Source organism: Saccopteryx bilineata, chromosome 2, assembly GCF_036850765.1.
Source record: "Saccopteryx bilineata isolate mSacBil1 chromosome 2, mSacBil1_pri_phased_curated, whole genome shotgun sequence".
NCBI classification, from domain to species: Eukaryota; Metazoa; Chordata; class Mammalia; order Chiroptera; family Emballonuridae; genus Saccopteryx; species Saccopteryx bilineata.
The window spans coordinates 90,208-106,756 of record NC_089491.1 but is presented as its reverse complement, the minus strand read 5'-3'; the positions used below and the strand labels follow the sequence as shown (position 1 = coordinate 106,756).

At 52.3% G+C, this 16,549-nt stretch overlaps 1 protein-coding gene across 6 annotated transcripts in view; it reads left to right on the top strand.

Annotated features, from left to right (window-relative positions):
- CACNA1B (calcium voltage-gated channel subunit alpha1 B) overlaps window positions 1-16,549 on the top strand; it is a 169,116-nt gene that overhangs the window by 144,699 nt on the left and 7,868 nt on the right. For all 6 annotated transcript variants that reach the window (XM_066255577.1, XM_066255575.1, XM_066255573.1 and 3 more), the window contains 5 exons: window positions 4,226-4,322; window positions 7,010-7,118; window positions 14,018-14,125; window positions 14,880-14,992; window positions 15,883-16,010. In XM_066255577.1, the coding sequence (XP_066111674.1) occupies window positions 4,226-4,322; window positions 7,010-7,118; window positions 14,018-14,125; window positions 14,880-14,992; window positions 15,883-16,010 (555 nt within the window). The remainder of the gene's footprint in view (window positions 1-4,225; window positions 4,323-7,009; window positions 7,119-14,017; window positions 14,126-14,879; window positions 14,993-15,882; window positions 16,011-16,549) is intronic.

The following is a 16,549-nucleotide window of genomic DNA, read 5'->3' as shown; positions in this document are numbered from 1 at the left end:
CATGGAGGGACCGATAGACCTGTCTCCCAGGTACCGCACAGGCCTGCAGCTCAGGGAGAGCACTCAGCAGACATGCACGTGAACTGTGCCTCAGTGAGTGGGAGGGTGCCTGTGACCTCCTGTGCTCTGAGGGGACGGGAAACTGGAGCTGCATACACATGTGTCCTGCCACGTCCTTCTCGCACAGCCCTTGTGTGGCAGAGGACTCAGAGGGGGATCAGTGTCCTCACAGTGAGCAGCAGGATTCTGCCCGCCTTTCGCTAAGCTGAAGGTCAACATAGAAAATGTCCTGGAGCTTTCTGACCTGCAGGCCCCAAAGGCTCCCTCACCACTTGGAGCTCCACCTCAGCACAATGTGGACCCAGAAGGGGCCTGTGTGACCCTTTCCCATCTGGGCAAGTCCTGGAGCTCCTGGCAGCACCATGGCCCAGGCACTTCCAGGCCCCCAACACCGCAGTGTGTTTTCATTGTAGGGAAAAGCTTTCAGTTCCCTGCAGTGTGAGACAAACATGGCTGTTAGTATTGTTTCATGGTGTGTGTAGCCATTTTCATGGCCTTGGAGAGCCCTGTCATTTTCCTGACTGAGGGACAGTCACAGGTTCTCTGGTCGAGAAGGCGCATCGGATCAGACCACACACAAGGTCTGGTCCTTGGGCACAGACTGCAGAGACTAGGATGTAGGCAGCATTGACTCATCCTGACATGGTCACACAGACGCTGCTGTGTCTGTGGAGGAGATTGTGTTGCAGAAAGACAGATTGTTTAGATGGGACTTGGTCCAACAGGCAAAGGCAGGTTGGTGCAGACCTGGGAGAGGGGAGGATGTCCCCTAGTTGGTGTGAAGTGTAGACCCTGGACTCCCTGGCCAGCACAGTTAAGTCAGAGGTAGAACACACGGGAAGTGGACTTGGGCCAGGCTGTGGCTTGTGATCGGGCACAGAGTTCTCGTCTGGGCCTTTGGGAGGCCCTGCAGTCAGGGACATGGAAAAAAAAGTGCTTGTGGGGAAGCAGACAGCAGAATGTACACTTCACGCCAGAGGCACTCCTGCACCTAAGTCCACAAAGTGGCAGAGGTGTGGCCCCAGCTAACATGCTTACTGCTCCCACAGGTCTGGGCTGGGAGCAGGTCACCTCCAGACTCTGGGAGGGGCCCCTGGGCTGATTGGGTCTTGACCCCACACCCTGGGCAGGAGAGACAGTGGTGTGAGCTTTACACTAGTCTCTGGGACAGAGGCCAGCATGTGGTCATTTCCCAGGGGACGACTCTGCTGCGTCCTCCTTCTCAGAGAGGTTTTGAAACAACAATAGGACTTTGTGAAGCTTCCCAGCCTGTCACGTATGTGTGTGTTTGCCCCTCTGTAACTATGTGACAGGTGCACAACCATGTGCATGAGTGAATGTGCATGCATGTGGTGGTGCATGCTTGTGTGTGTTGAGTGCCTGTGAGCATGGGTGGGCTCATATGCACAAATACATGCCTGCTGGGGGAAAGGAGGAAGGCTCGGAGCTGCTGCTTTTGGGGGTCCTCACCCCCTGTGGCTTCAACACTAGGGTGAGTGTGGACTCCAGAGGGAATATCACGGTCATGCCCGCTGTGAGCTTGTCACTCGTCCTCATGTCCATTCTCGTTCAGTCAGCATCCTGAGTGCTGGGGACCAGGGTCCACGTGGACTCTGTGCCGGGTCACAGGGGAAAAGAGAAGCCCGAGCACGAGGCCATGAAGTGTCTGAGGAGGGAGGCATGGGTCGGAGGAGGTGGTGTGTGAGCCAGAGTGTGTGGGACAGACTAGATGGGTGGACAGAGCGCAGAGGAGGGCAGGTGGAGGGGCAGGTGGAGGAGGCTGAGTGTGTCTGGCTGAAAGGGAGACGGCGTAACAAAGGGTGGCTAGGACACGTTGGGAAAGGTCTTGAAATCAGGGTTAAATAAGTACCTTTGACTTTGTTTTATAGACCGTGGGCATAGTTTTTGAATCTGAGTGATAGTATCAGACCCACACTTTTAATCTGGTGGCATCTGAGGGTTTTGATGGCAGAGGAGAGATGAGCCAGGGAACAGGCTGTGGATTGAGACTGGGTGGTGTTGAGCTGGGCTCCACCATGTTTTCAGCTTTGTTGTGGTGGTCCCGTGGGTCCCCTGAGGTTGGCACGCACTTTGGGTAAGGCCACAGTGGGGCTTCCTCTTTCTTCCCTTTTTTCCACAAGTGAGGCCTCACAGTTTGGAGCTGATTGGACTGGGGGGCATATGCAGGAGAGAGAAGCTAACCCTGGGGTGAGCGGGTCCCTTGCTGGAACCCCGATTCCAGGGCACTCATTTAGGGAGGTGGGGACAGTCAGGAGAGCCCCTGGAGGCTCAGGTACTCCTGGGACAGGGCTGCCAGAGGGTGGATTTTGTGCTGGGCGGTGCAGGCTGGAGCAGTGGTCGTGTGTAAAGAGGGGCTCACAGACTATCTCTGGCCCTGATCCAGGGGCTCCCAACCCCTGGCCCCACCAGGGAGCCGCCTGTCCAGCCGCCCGCTCCACCTGCACGTCTGCCCATCAGGCTGGAGCAGTGGTCGTGTGTAAAGAGGGGCTCACAGACTATCTCTGGCCCTGATCCAGGGGCTCCCAACCCCTGGCCCCACCAGGGAGCCCCCTGTCCAGCCTCCGCTTCACCTGCACGTCTGCCCATCAGGCTGGGTGCGTGGGCGGGATGGGGTCCAGTGCCTCGGTTGCTATAACCTGTGACGTTTCCTTTCCAGTTGCCGGATTCATTATAAGGATATGTACAGTTTGTTGCGTTGTATTGCGCCACCCGTTGGCTTAGGGAAGAACTGCCCTCGTAGGTTGGCCTACAAGGTTTGCAACTTCAGAGCCTCCATCTGACATATCTTCCCTGCCCGAACGCAAACACTGCACACACTCCCTGCCTGGTTTGGGAATGACGACACCTCACCTCTCTCTCCTCCCACCCTGCCCTGCCCCGCACTCCAGACTCCTGGATGTTCTGGTCCCCCGTCTGACCTCCCTGACCCTCCAGTTGGCTGGGGACAGACAGCCTGTGAGACAGTGCACACAGAACCTCCTGGCTGGGCTGTGAGCTCCACACCAGCTGCTGTGAGCTCCACACCAGCTGCTGGATGAGAGCCGGGGCCAGACGACACCCAGCACAACTCCTGGGCTCTCAAGGGTGGGCTAATGGTCAGAGAAACTAGAGGCTGAGGGCTTGGAGGAAGGGACATAGGCACAAGCAGGCCAGGAGTAGCTGCCCCTCTGGGTCAGAGGAGCCCAACATCCCAGGGTCTGCTGCCCCTCTGGACTGATTTGCGCAGCCAAGGTTGGGAGCCCTGGGCAGAAGGCCAGGCCCAGGAAGGGTCTGCCCCTTTTCTCCTGGGTGGCCTGAACCTGCCTGTGCCTCTGGGGCCCCAAGCAGGTCCCGTAGGCAGGAGTCCGTGGTGGAGGTGATGCTTGAGGTAGTTGCTGGCCCCAGGATGCTCTCCTGAGTCTGGAGCCTCAGGCTGTGTTCTGGCCCCTGCCTGCCCCGCACAGTGTCCGGAGGGGGCAAGAGTGATGCCAGGCCATAGCCTGTCCGAGCTACCCACCACCCCATCCCTGCCCGCAGTCCCCCATTTCCTGCCCAGCCCTGACCCCAGCAGCAGCCCTGCTCTGGGCCGGCCTCAGGCGTCTCTGGGCTTGGTCAGGACTGGCCCTGTCCAGTTTGTCTGGAGCCTCTGGGCTCCTGCAGAACAGCGCCCCTCTGCTCTAGTTCTCCTGCTTGTTTTAGACTCTTCTCCGCCTTGGGCCTCGTGGCTAACTTGGAAGCAAGCTGAGCATTAGGAAAAGCTGGTGTTTCCATGGTTCTCGGGCCTGCCTCAGTGGTCACAGCCTGTCCACCAGCTCTCCTGCACGGTCAGGCAGCTCTTTTCTGATTTGGCATTTTCTGTAGTTTCTAAAACTGTGAAATCAGAAGTTGTGAAACCCAAAGCCACCCTGATGCAGCCTTTTCTCATCCCTCCATGTTCATAGCTCAGATGTCCCCCTGCCCACTGCCCTGCGTGGGGCTGGAGTGAGGAGGTGAGGCTGGGGGGCACGGAGGGGTCAAGAGGAGCGGAGACCCTCCTTTCATTATCTGACTCGGCATCCACTCTGACGCTGGCTAACTGGATCTGTTTTCTTGTCTGCTTCCTCCCTGCCCCTCCCACACCCTCCTGTGGACCCTCTGCCTCTGCCTCCCTGGGCCGGGTCTCCAGTGGGCGCATCACTTACAATGACATGTTTGAGATGCTGAAACACATGTCCCCGCCCCTGGGGCTGGGGAAGAAATGCCCTGCTCGAGTTGCATACAAGGTAGACCCTGACCCTGCTCCCTGGAGGCTGTCTGTGCTGGGGCTGGTCTCCTACCTCTTGTCGGGGCTTATTCGTCTGTCTGTCTGCCAGTCTGCTGTCTCACTGTTTCTTTATTTTCTTCACCCCAGCCATTTCCACTTCCTTCCCAGACAGAGGGACACGAACACCACGACGGTGTCTCTGCAGAGGCCCCCTGTACCCCAGGGCTGCCCCTGAGAGCCCCAAGAGGCTCGGGAAGCAGACAGAACCGTCCCCTGGCTTTTCTCCCCCTCTCCTTCCTAGAATGAGGGGGTACACCAGTTTTTTTGACACAGGCTTTTTTTCTGGGCTGTTCTACACTCACTCCTTTGTCCGCCACTCTTGGGTCTGACCCTGGAGGAAGATGGGCCTGCAGGGCCTTAGGTGCATGTGAGAAAGCAATCCCAGTCCACACCTGCAGAACTCCCCAGGCCTGGTTGCAGCAGCCTGGGGAGGAAGTAGGTCTGCGGAGTCTCAGGAGCCCACCATGGCATTGAGGAGGAAGCGTGCCAGGGAAATACTCCTCCGAGGGTCACTGCAGGGTGGGAACAGCCTCAGCACCCAGGTGGCCTGTGGTCCCCTGCCCCCACTGCTGATGATGCAGCCAGCTGAGCTGCCAGGAAGAATGTAAACCGAGGGACACCTCCAGGCGTGCCTGCTCTCCCCACTCATGCATCTGTCGCCCCCTCATGTTTCTCCAGCACCCGCCCCCCACAAGCCCCCCCACAGTCCTGTGCCCCAGCAGACAGCCAGCATGTGTCGGGAGCCTTCCTGCCGTCTCCCTCTCTCTGAGTGGGCTTCCACCAGCACTTCTCTGTCTGTCTGGTCTGTCCACGCTGTCTGTCTCTGTGCTCTGGTCCCAGACCTGTCTGTCCCCTGGCTCGGCACAGTCTTTGGGAGCCCTGTGCAGATGGCCTCTGGTGTCTTCCTCAGCCTCCCCTGCCTGGCATGCGTGTTGTGCCTGCCTGGAGGCCCTGCATGCAAGACCATAGCTTTGTCCCCAAGAAGGAGAGCTCTGTCCACACTGACACCTGGGGCCAGGGTGGGCCGCAGGGCCTGATGGGGCAGCTTTGGAACCCTTGCCCTGCCATGCTGGCCAACTCCAAGTTTCTGGGCATGAAGAGGCCAAGGAAGAATTCAGGGTGGGAGGGGTAGACAGGCTTGTAAGCTGGGGAGGGTACAGGAGATGCACAGAGCTGTGGCCAAGAGCGCCAAGGACCAGGGCAGGGAGGCCTGTCCTCCTGTCCGGGTTGTGGTCCTCTGCTGCGCCCTGAGACTCCAGGCCCTCTGGGGAAAGGTGCCCTGGATGGAGCCCTCCGTTCTTGGAAATCACCTGCTTTGCTCCTCCTTTTCGGTTCCCTGATTCCCCAAGTCCCCGGAGAGGAACTCCTCTGCCTTTCCACTTTCGTCGGTGCTGGTCTGCAGGAACGCGGTGCTCTGGGAAGCTGTTTTTCCTGGGGTGCATCACATAGGTGACACGTGGTCCTGGGACCACAGTCAGATGTGTGAAGTGGGGTTTTGCCAGCATTCAGGGGACAGGGTCTGTGTTCAGGTCTCTGGCCACCCACCCTCCACCAGGGTGAGGGTTATATTTGGTGCCGAGACTCTGGGGCAGAGCTGGGGGCCAACTGGCCCTCCCCAGAGAATGAGCCAAGAGATTGTTATGTTACGGGCTGCAGACATGGCAAAGGACCAGCAGACCCAGTGAGGGCCCTGTGCCCCATCCCTAGCTCTCATTCTGTGGAAGGGAGAGGAGGCTGCTGGGAAAGGACAGGTGGGTCACAGCACTCTCCATGCTGAGGACACTCCAGACACACCTGATTTACCCCCGGAGAGCATGTAAGTCCCCAGAGCCCTGGACTCTGGGTTGCTGCTGGCTGTGCCCAGAGGCGCACAGTGCAGACAGGCTCTTCTGTCCTTGGAAACTGAAGCAGGAAGAGGGACTTTTCACCTGGTGGGAAACTGTCCCACTGTGCTCTGGAGTGCTTGTATTCCTGCAGATGGCCCTGAGCCTCTCCTTGCCTGGCCCACGTTGTTGGCAAAGCCCAGGCCTGTGCAAACCCAGCTCTCTGGGTCTTTCCAAATGCAGCTGGTCTCTGAGGCTCCCTGGATGCCTTGGGCGAGTGGCACTGGGTGTCTCTTCCCACCTGCCCAGGTGGGTGGTGAGAGGCAGAAGCTCTGCTGGGGCTGAGGAGCCTTCCCTGGGAGCTATGCTCTTGGCCACCCCACTCCAGTGCTCCAGGTGGATAGAGGAGTAAGGGATAGGCATCTTCCCTCCTATGGGTTGTCCCTAGCCACCTCAGCCTTGGTCCTGCCGCCCAGACCCCTCCCCCTTTAGGCGATGCCATGCACCTTCATCCTGACCACAGGCAGCCAGCAGGGAGCCTTGTGGCTGAGGAAGTACCTGCTCTTTCAGAGTGATCCAGGCTCCTGGGCAGCCCCAGGGACCAGTCTTGACCTGGACTTCTACTTTTCCGCAGCCAGGAGAATCTTCAGCTCACATGAGGGAGGGCAGGGGTCCAGGGGTGAGTAGGAATGCTGGCAAAACTCCCAACCTCTTTTGTCCCAGGCACCTGCAGGGCTCACCTCCAGGGGCCTCCAGCACTGAGTGGTCTTGTGGTGGGGGTACCCCTGGAGGCCGGGCCCTGACCTGCCCCCCTTGTCCCCAGCGCCTGGTTCGCATGAACATGCCCATCTCCAATGAGGACATGACTGTCCACTTCACATCCACACTGATGGCCCTCATCCGGACTGCACTGGAGATCAAGTTGGCTCCAGGTGAGCAAGGTCACATCGGGGAGAGGGCATCAAGCCAGGTCCACGCTCCCATCCTTGAGAGTTGCCCCCGGTGGGAGTGCCCAGAGGGTTGTGGGACCTGTCTGGGGACAGAGGGTGACTGCCATGGTGCTTGTGTTGTGCATCGACTGTGCCCCCTGATAACCAACCTGCAGGTCAGCACGGCAATGCTCCCTTTTCATATGAGGAAACTGAGCTGCAGTGAAGTTAAATGGCCTGTCCAGGTTGCCCAGTGCTGGCAGCTGCATGTTGGAACTGGGCATGGCCTGGCTGCACCTCCCTAGGGAGCCCAGTCCTCCATCATACCCTCTCCCGAGCTCACCAAGAGGACCACACAAGCTTAGGCCAGGTCAAGGAGAGAGTGAACCTTTAGAACAGCGGTTCTCAACCTGTGGGTCGCGACCCCGGCGGGGTTCGAACGACCAAAACACAGGCGTCGCCTAAAGCCATCGGAAAATACATATTTATTATACAATACATTTTCAAATAAAATATGTATTTCCGATGGCTTTAGGCGACCTCTGTGTTTTGGTCGTTCGACCCCCACCCTCACCCTCCTGCGATGACAGCTTCCCCTTCAGCAGAAAAATTAGAGTAGCCAGAGGAGGACCTACACTATCCCCACCCCACAACCATCCTCCTCCCTGCATCCGTGTCCTTGAGCTCAGCTGACTCTCCTCGGATGGGTGAGTTCAGATCAGTTTCCTTAACTTGCACACCTGTTCCATTCTCATTCTTTTCCCTGTCTCTTGTCCCATCCATTTTCTCTCTGTTAGATTATCTGTATCAATATATCAGTACACTGTTATTTCTTCCATCATTAAAACATTCTTTCCTCCTCTATCAACCTCCCTATTTTTGTTCTTTCCTTCACAGCAAACAGCTCTTTGAGAGACTGGTGTTTGTCTCTCTGGTTTATCTTCACTGCAACATAGACCTGGAAGTGCTCTTGTTACGTTCCCCTGCTCCTACACATCCTCAGCCCTCCCCTTACAGTCCTGTCCACAGCCCCTTTCTTAGCTCCCACTCCCTTATCCTGGAAACCCATCTCTCTCTCTCTCTCTCTCTCTCTCTCTCTCTCTCATTTACTTTCCATCTCTGGCTGCCATCTTCGTCATCTCCACCTCTTCCTGTGGCTTTAAATATTGTGAATTCAATTTTGTATCATTAGTCCAGGCCTCCTCCTGAGCTCCTGCCTGTGTATCCCACAGACCCTTGACCACCTGCACTTGCAGGCCCAGTACACTCACTGAACTTCACTTTCTCAGACTTGAGCTCCTTCTTCTGGTCCTCATGGTCTTCCCGTTCCCATCCACAGATACTGAGCTCTGCCAGGTGCTCAAGACAAAAGTTTTGGAGTCATATCTCCTATCTTTGTCTGTTTTTGATCAATGTCTTTTATCCATCATATCTTTTATTCTACCTTCAAAATGCATCTAGAATGTGATCATGTGTCCATCCTCTTCCACTGCAACCTCCTGACCCAGGCTCTTCTCGCTCAGCCTTAGCGGGTCTGCTTCTGCTCTTGCCCTCTCAGTCTCCCTTCAGTACAGCAGCCAGAGTGATGGAATTCAACATCAAACCAATAAAATGGATAAATCTCTAGCTAGACTGGGCAAGACAAAAAGAAGAGCCTGACCAGGTGATGGCACAGTGGATAGAGCATCAGCCTGAGACACTGAGGGCTCAGGTTCAAACCTCAAGGTTGCTGGCTTGAGCACAGGCTCACCAGCTTGAGCATAGGGTCACTGACTTGAGTGTAGGATCACAGACCTGACCCCATGGACACTGGCTTGAGCCCAAGTTCGCTGGCTTAAGCAAGGGGTCACTGTCTCAGCTGGAGCCCCCCAGTCAAGGCAAGTATGAGAAAGCAATCAACGAACAACGGAAGTGCCACTACTCTGAGTTGATGCTTCTCATCTTTCTCCCTTCCTGTCTGTCTGTCTCTCTAAAAATTTTTTTTAAAATACAGATGCTAAAAATAGCCAACATTAGGAGTGAAATAGAAAACATCTTGCTGACATTAAATGATAAGAAAATTTTATTAAAAACTTTATGTAAAAAACTTCAACTTATATAAAATGGAAAAATTCCTTGATACAGACTGTCAAGGTCATTGAAGAAAAGATGGCCTGTCCTGGCTGGTTTGCTGAGTGGGTAGAGCATCAGCCCAGCATTGGACATCCTGGGTTCTATTCCCAATCAGGGCACCCAGGAGGATAAGCCACCATCTGCTTCTCTCCCCTCCATCTCCCCCTCTCTCCCTCTTCCCTTCCCACAGCCAGTGGCTCAGTTGGTTCAAGCATCGGCTCTGGGTGCTGAGGATAGCTCATTTGTCCCAGTGTCAGCCTCAGGGACAGCCCAGGTGCTAAAAATAGTTCAGTACTTGAGTATCAGCCCCAAACGGGCTGCTGATTGGATCTCAGTCAGGATGTATGCAGGAGTCTGTCTCACTATCTTTATTTCTCTTACTTAAAAAATATAGATAGCCTAAAAAATAGATAATTCTAAGTCATACTATATTAAAGAAATTAAACTCATTGGCAAAAACCTATCAAAGAAAATCCCAGGCTCAGTTAGTTCCATTGGTGAAGTCTGCCAAACATTTCAGGAGGAAATAATGCCAATTCTGTACAAACTCTTATGGGAAATAGAAAAAGGATATTTCTCAACCTAATTTTATGAGGTCAGCATTACTCTGATAATAAAACTGAACAAAGACAGTATTATAAGAAAAAATTATAGACCAAATATGTATATATATTTATATATATAAATATGCGACAGAAGTAGGGTTTACCCCAGGAATGCAGGCTTGGTTCAAGTTTGAAAATCAATCAGTACAGCCTGAACAGATGGTGGCACAGTGGATAAAGCATCAACCTGGGATACTGATTACTCAGGTTTGAAACCCTGAGTTTGCTGGATTGAGCACAGGCTCAACAACTTGAGCATGGGATCATAGATATGACTCAGTGGGTTGTGGCTTGAAGCCCAAGTTGTCTGGTTTGATCCCAAGGTCACCGGCTTGAGGAAGGGGTCACTCCCTCAGTTAGAGTCCCCCAGTTAAGGCACATATGAGAAAGCAATCAATGAACAACTGAAGTGATATAACTACAAGTTGATGCTTCTCATCTTTTTCCCACCTCTCCCCCTCTCCTTCCTCTCTGTCTCTCTCTCCCTCTCCCGCAGCCAAGGCTCCATTGGAGCCCTGGTGGGCATGCCGGGTGGATCCTGGTCGGGCGCATGTGGGAGTCTGTCTGACTGCCTCCCCATTTCCAACTCCAGAAAAATACAAAAAAAAAAAAGTTAATGCGATTTAATATATCAAAAAAAGAAAAGCTATATGATTATTTCAATTGATGCAGGAAAAACATTGGACAAAAGTCAACAAACATTTGTGATTTTAAAAATTCTGCATAAATTAGTAATACAAGGAAACTTCCTTCATCTGATAAAGGATAGCAACGAAAAACCTACATCTAACAATATATTTTACAAAGATAGATGGACTCCTTTCCTCCTAAGGTCAAGAATGCAACCAAGATGTCTGCTGTCACCATTTTTGTTCAACATCATGCTTGAGGTACGAGCCATTGTAATAAGTCAAGAAAAAAAAAGTCAAGAGAAAGCAATTGGAAAGGACAAAATAAAACTGCCTCTATTCACAAGTGACATAATTTTCTATGCTGAAAACCCCAAAAGATCTAATAAAATATTAATAAAACTGAGGTAGCTACAAGCCAAGCAATAAGAAGGATTTATGGGATCCACCAGAAGCTAAGAAAAGAATGAAGGGTGTTCATTCTCGGTCACTGGAAGGAGTACAGCTTTGCTGACACCTTTATTTTGAGCTTCTGACTTCCAGAACTGAGACAATAAATTTTTATTATTATAAGCCATAAGAAAGTTACTAAAAATAATATGTGAGATTAGCAAGGTCACAGGATACAAAGTCAGTATTTATATTAGCAGTTACCAGTTGAAATTAGTAAAAAGGTCCATTAAAATCACACCAAAAACATGAAATACTTCTGTATTGCTAGAAACGGAGAAGATATATATGTTATATAGTATACTTTGTGTATGCTGCAACTTTCAAAACATTGACTCAAGCACTATATATATCATGTTCATGCATGAGAAGACTCAATATTGTTATGTCAGTTCTTCTGATATTGATCAACAGAATTATTGTTATCCCAGGAAAAATCAAAGCAGGCTCATTGAGTAGAAATTTACAAACCAATTCTAAAATGTATATATATAGAAAAGCAAAAGATGCCTGACCAGGCGGTGGCACCGTGGATAGAGCATTGAACTGGGATGTGGAGGACCCAGGTTTGAGACCTCAAAGTCGCCAGCTTGAACTCAAGGTCACTGGCTTGAGCAAGGGGTTACTCGGTCTGCTGAAGGCCCGCGATCAAGGCACATATGAGAAAGCATCAATGAACGACTAAGGTGTCGCAACGAAAAACTGATGATTGATGCTTCTCTCTCCGTTCCTGTCTGTTCCTATCTATCCCTCTCTCTGACTCTCTCTGTTTAAAAAAAAAAAAAGCAAAAGAACTTCAGTAACACAAACAATTTAGAAAAAAAGAACATAGTTTGAAAACTCACCCTACCTGAATCCAGGACTTGCTATAAAGCTACCTTGACCAAAGGCTGTGGTGCTGGTGACAAAATGGAGACATGATCAGTGGAGACAACAGAAGCTCCAGAAAGGGACTTGCACAGTCATTGGTCTTCAACGATGGTGCAAAGGCACTTAATAGAGGAAAAGGTATTCTTTTCAACAAATGGTGCTGGAGAAATTTAGAAAACTATATGCCAATTTTTAAAAAATGTTGACACTGACTGTCTGGTCTGCTGGGGCTGCTATAACAAAATAATGTCCCTGAGTGGCTTAAGCACAGACCTTTGTTTCTCACAGTCTGGAGGCTAGAAGGCCAAGATCAAGGCTCTAGGAAGGTAGGTTTCATTCTGGGACCATTTTCTTGGCTGACACATGGCCATCTTCTCAGAGTATCCTTCCACGTAGCTTTTCCTCTCAGCAAATGTGTAGAATGAGTGTCCTCTCTTCTTATGAGGACAGTAATCTTGTGGGTCAGGGCCCCACCCATAGAACCTCATTTTACCTTAATTGCTTCTTCCTAGGCCCTATCTCCAAACATAGGCACATTGGGGTTAAGGTTTCAACATACAAAGGAGGGGGAGGGGAGACATAATTCAGTCAGTAGCACATCTTTTACCTTCCACAAAAATTTAATTTGAAATGAGTCATAGACATAGAAGTAAAATTATAAAACTAGAAGAGCCTGACCAGGCAGTGGCACAGTAGATACGGTATCAGACTGGGATGCAGAGGACCCAGGTTAGAAACCCTGAGGTTGCTGGCTTGAGTGCAGGCTCATCTGGCTTGAGTGTGAGATCATAGACATGACCCCATGGTTGCTGGCTTGAGCAAGGGGTCACTCGCTCTGCTGTAGCCCCCTGGTCAAGGCACATATGAGAAAGCAATGAACAACTAAGGTGCTGCAACAAAAAATCGCTGCTTCTCATCTCTCTCTTGTCTATCTGTCCCTCTCTCTGTCTATCTCACTAAAAAGTAAGTAAAACCTCTAGAAGAAAACACAGATAAGAAATCTTAGAAATTTTTAGTTAGGCAGAAATTAATTTAAAATAAAAAGCATGAGCCATAAGAAAAAATTTGTAACTTTAAAAAAAAAACTTTTACTTCTCAAAATATATTTTAAAAACTGAAAAGATGGACCAAAGACTCGGAGAAAATATTTGTGAAACACGGTGATACAGGATTGGTTTCCAGCTTCACTAGCAATACGTTTATGGCTTGGTTCATAGTTGCCCTAAACTGTGAGCAACTCACATGTCCATCAAGTGAATGGACAAGCTGTGGTCTGTACACACCATGATACGGTGCCAGGCAGTAAACAGACAGACTGCTGCTATGTTCCACAACATGGGCGGTCTCCCATACATCGTGCTGAGTGACGTAAGTCAGACCCACAGCTAACACATTGGTGCCATTTGTGTGACATTCTGGAGAAGGCCAAGCCGTGGAGACAGGAGGCATGTCAGTCGGGTGGGGGTGGGGTGAAGGGTTTGAGGGACTTTGGCAGTGGTGCTGTCCCCCACAGCTTGGTTGTGGTGGTGGATACATGACCACATGTGTTTACCAGAATTCATAGAGTGGGATAACTAAACGGTGATTTCTAGCATATGTAATTTATACCTTAATAAACCTGGTGTCAAGAAAAGAGGAACATACTTCATTCCCCTGCGTCTCACCTCGGCATCCACACCCCCTCTGCAGCAGCATCGCCCTCGCCGCTCCTGTGTGACACGGCGCTGGCCCTTCCTGCTCTCAGGGTCCCTGACACATGTGCCACCTTCTCAGCAGACCTCTCCTGACCACACAGTCCAAAACTACAGCCTTCCTGATACTTTTCATCCCTCGCACTTGGCTTACCTCTGTCCGACATGCTGGATCTTTCACTTAACACTAGTTCATGGTAGAAGGCTGCCATGTCCCTCCAGAGGGCAGTTCTTGGGTTTTGTCTTATCACCAAAACAGCACCTGACATTCGTGGGTGCTCAGCACATGCTGTTGAGTGGATGGAGGAGTGTTTGGAACATCAGCCTATCCCTCCCCTTCCCAGTGCCACCCCTCCCCCCACCCATGCACACGTGTGCACAGACGAGTTTCTAGCAGGGACAGGTCTGACGGGCCTCCGTGACACCTTTCTGCCATCACTGTCTCTGTCCCATCGGCCCCCATACTGTCTCTTCTGCCTGTCCCTTAAGGTGGCTCTGGGGTGGGTCCTAACCCCCTCCTCCCTTTCCACCCTGTCCTGCCCCAGCTGGCACGAAGCAGCACCAGTGTGATGCAGAGTTGAGGAAGGAAATTTCCTCTGTGTGGGCCAATCTGCCCCAGAAGACCCTGGATTTACTGGTGCCACCCCATAAACGTAAGTGACGGGGAGAGAGTCCCCCTGTTGTGCCTCACCTAGAGGCAGAGCAGGGAGGCTGGGTGAGAGTGACTGTCCAGTGACATTGGAGAGGTGGGCTCATGTTCTCAATAGTCTAGACGCAAGTTTCCATCTGCAGGGAAACTGGTCTTAAAAGGCGGTGGCCCTGGCCGATTGCTCGGTTCAATTGTAGAGTGTGGTCCAGATAAGCAGAGGTTACCAGTTCACCCCCTAATCAGGGCACATACAGAACCAGGTTGATGTTTCTCTCCCTCCCTCCCTCTCTCCATCTCTCTTTTCCTCCTTCTCACCCTCCTCCCCAAATCAATACTGTAATTGGAAAAAAAAGTTTTTTAAAAAGTTGGTGCACAGGAATCATGGGAGAAGGTGATTTGGGTATTATTCTCTACACTCTTTGTGTGGGGAATTTACTTTAAAAAGTGCAGAGAAAGGGTAAGGAGACTAATCCTACACTAAGAGATGTCAAAGACGAGGTGCTTAAAGACAAACTCTGACTGGACTTTCTTGGGAGATTGGGGAGCCTGCGGGAAGAGTCAGTGTCTAGAGGTACCGCTGGGGGAGGGGAGGCCCCTTTGGCCGAGCTGCATGCTACCACTGCCTGAGTGTGTCCACTAGTCCTCTGGGCAGGGTCCTGTTTCTTCCCCTGCTCTGCCCTGCGTTTCTGGGGGACCCTGTCCCGTCTCCTCCATGCTCCAGCTTCTGTGTTCCCTCCCTCGCCTGCTCTTCTCTCCAGCCGACGAGATGACAGTGGGGAAAGTCTACGCAGCGCTGATGATATTCGACTTCTACAAACAGAACAAAACCAGCAGAGACTTGATTCACCAAGCTCCTGGGGGCCTGTCCCAGGTACTGAGACACTGGCATCCCCGAGCATTCCAATGTTGGACAACAGCGGGAAAGGGAAGGTGGGAGGTCCCCGCAAACACTTCTCTGGCCCCAAATTCCAAAACCTACTTAGCCTTGATGTGTTCCTTGAACTGGTTGCCTGGTGGTTCTGGAGAGCCTCTGACTTGGGGTGCTCATGTCCAGGGGCAATAATTTAGAGGGCGGAGAACAGGCCTGGGGCAATGCCACATTTTTAAGGGGTAGAAGAAACATGAAGGACACTTGAGGAAATGGTTCTGGGAGCAGCAAAGAGAACTCGTTCACCCTGGATACAAGCAGGGACCAAAGAGATTCAGACTGATGGACCCAGGGTCACCATTTGTCCCACTGTGACTCTGGGATGATTTGGGGGCCCATCTTCCTGATGTCATTCTTCGAACGTGACAACTTCCCTACCCAGCCGTCCTCACCGGCCACCGGTAGGCTCTTTGTGTAGAAACGTGCCTGGTGTTGTGAGCTTACAGGGCATTCACCCACCTTGGGACGCGGTGGTACCCATGCCAGCTCCCTCCATTCCCTGTCTGTTGCAGACGCCCTCTAACCCTGAAATCTTCAGACTTCTGCTCCCCTGGGGCTCCTGCAGCCTCTACTAGTCAGTTCAAGTTGATGATGTGAATTCTTTTTGCCATCTCCCAAGTTTTGTAGGTAGAGACAGGCTCCAAGAAGTAAAATTACTTTCCTGAAGTCACTTACAGACCAGATTGGGAGCAGGACCTCCCCTGCTCCGTACGCAGGGAGGGACATGGAAGCAGACACACAGAGCCCTGTCCCACAGTCACTGAGGCACCGTTGTGCGGGGCACCATGGGGCCCCACGCAGCCCTCAGCTGTTCTCCCTGAATCCTCCTGCAGATGGGTCCCGTGTCCCTGTTTCACCCTCTGAAGGCCACACTGGAGCAGACGCAGCCCGCTGTGCTCCGAGGAGCCCGTGTCTTCCTGCAGCAGAAAAGCTCTGCCTCGCTCAGTAACGGTGGGGCCATGTGAGTGCCGGGTGGTGCAGGGTGGTGGTGGAGGGGGGATGAGTGCTGGGTGGGGGGTGAAGTTCCGGGGAGGGGGGTGTCACTACTGGGAAGGTGTGTGGTCCCTGGACGGGGGTATGACCCTGGTCTGGGTGGTGTACCAGACTGCACCAGGCTGACTTTGTTGGGGAAAGCAGGACTAGTTTCTCTGCCTTCCTACTCTGAGGCCCCCAGCGCAGTGCTCAGGTCAGGGCATCCTCGAGTCCCATCACAGTGCTTGGGGTCAGCCCTGTGGTCACCTCTGCCCAGATGTCTCAGTGCCCACCAAATGCTGGTTCCGAGGAAGTGGTTTCTATGGTGAGCCCCAAAAGTAAATCCCAGCACTGAGATCAGCGATGGAGGCAGTTTATGCCTCCGGCTCTCAGCTCCCCAAGTGTGAGGGCTTCTCCTGCAGGCGAGGAGCCCTGGCCTCTGCGTCCTCGCTGGGCTTCCTTGCCTGCAGACTGTTAAGAAATGACTTGGCCCTGGCCGGTTGGCTCAGCGGTAGAGCGTCGGCCTAG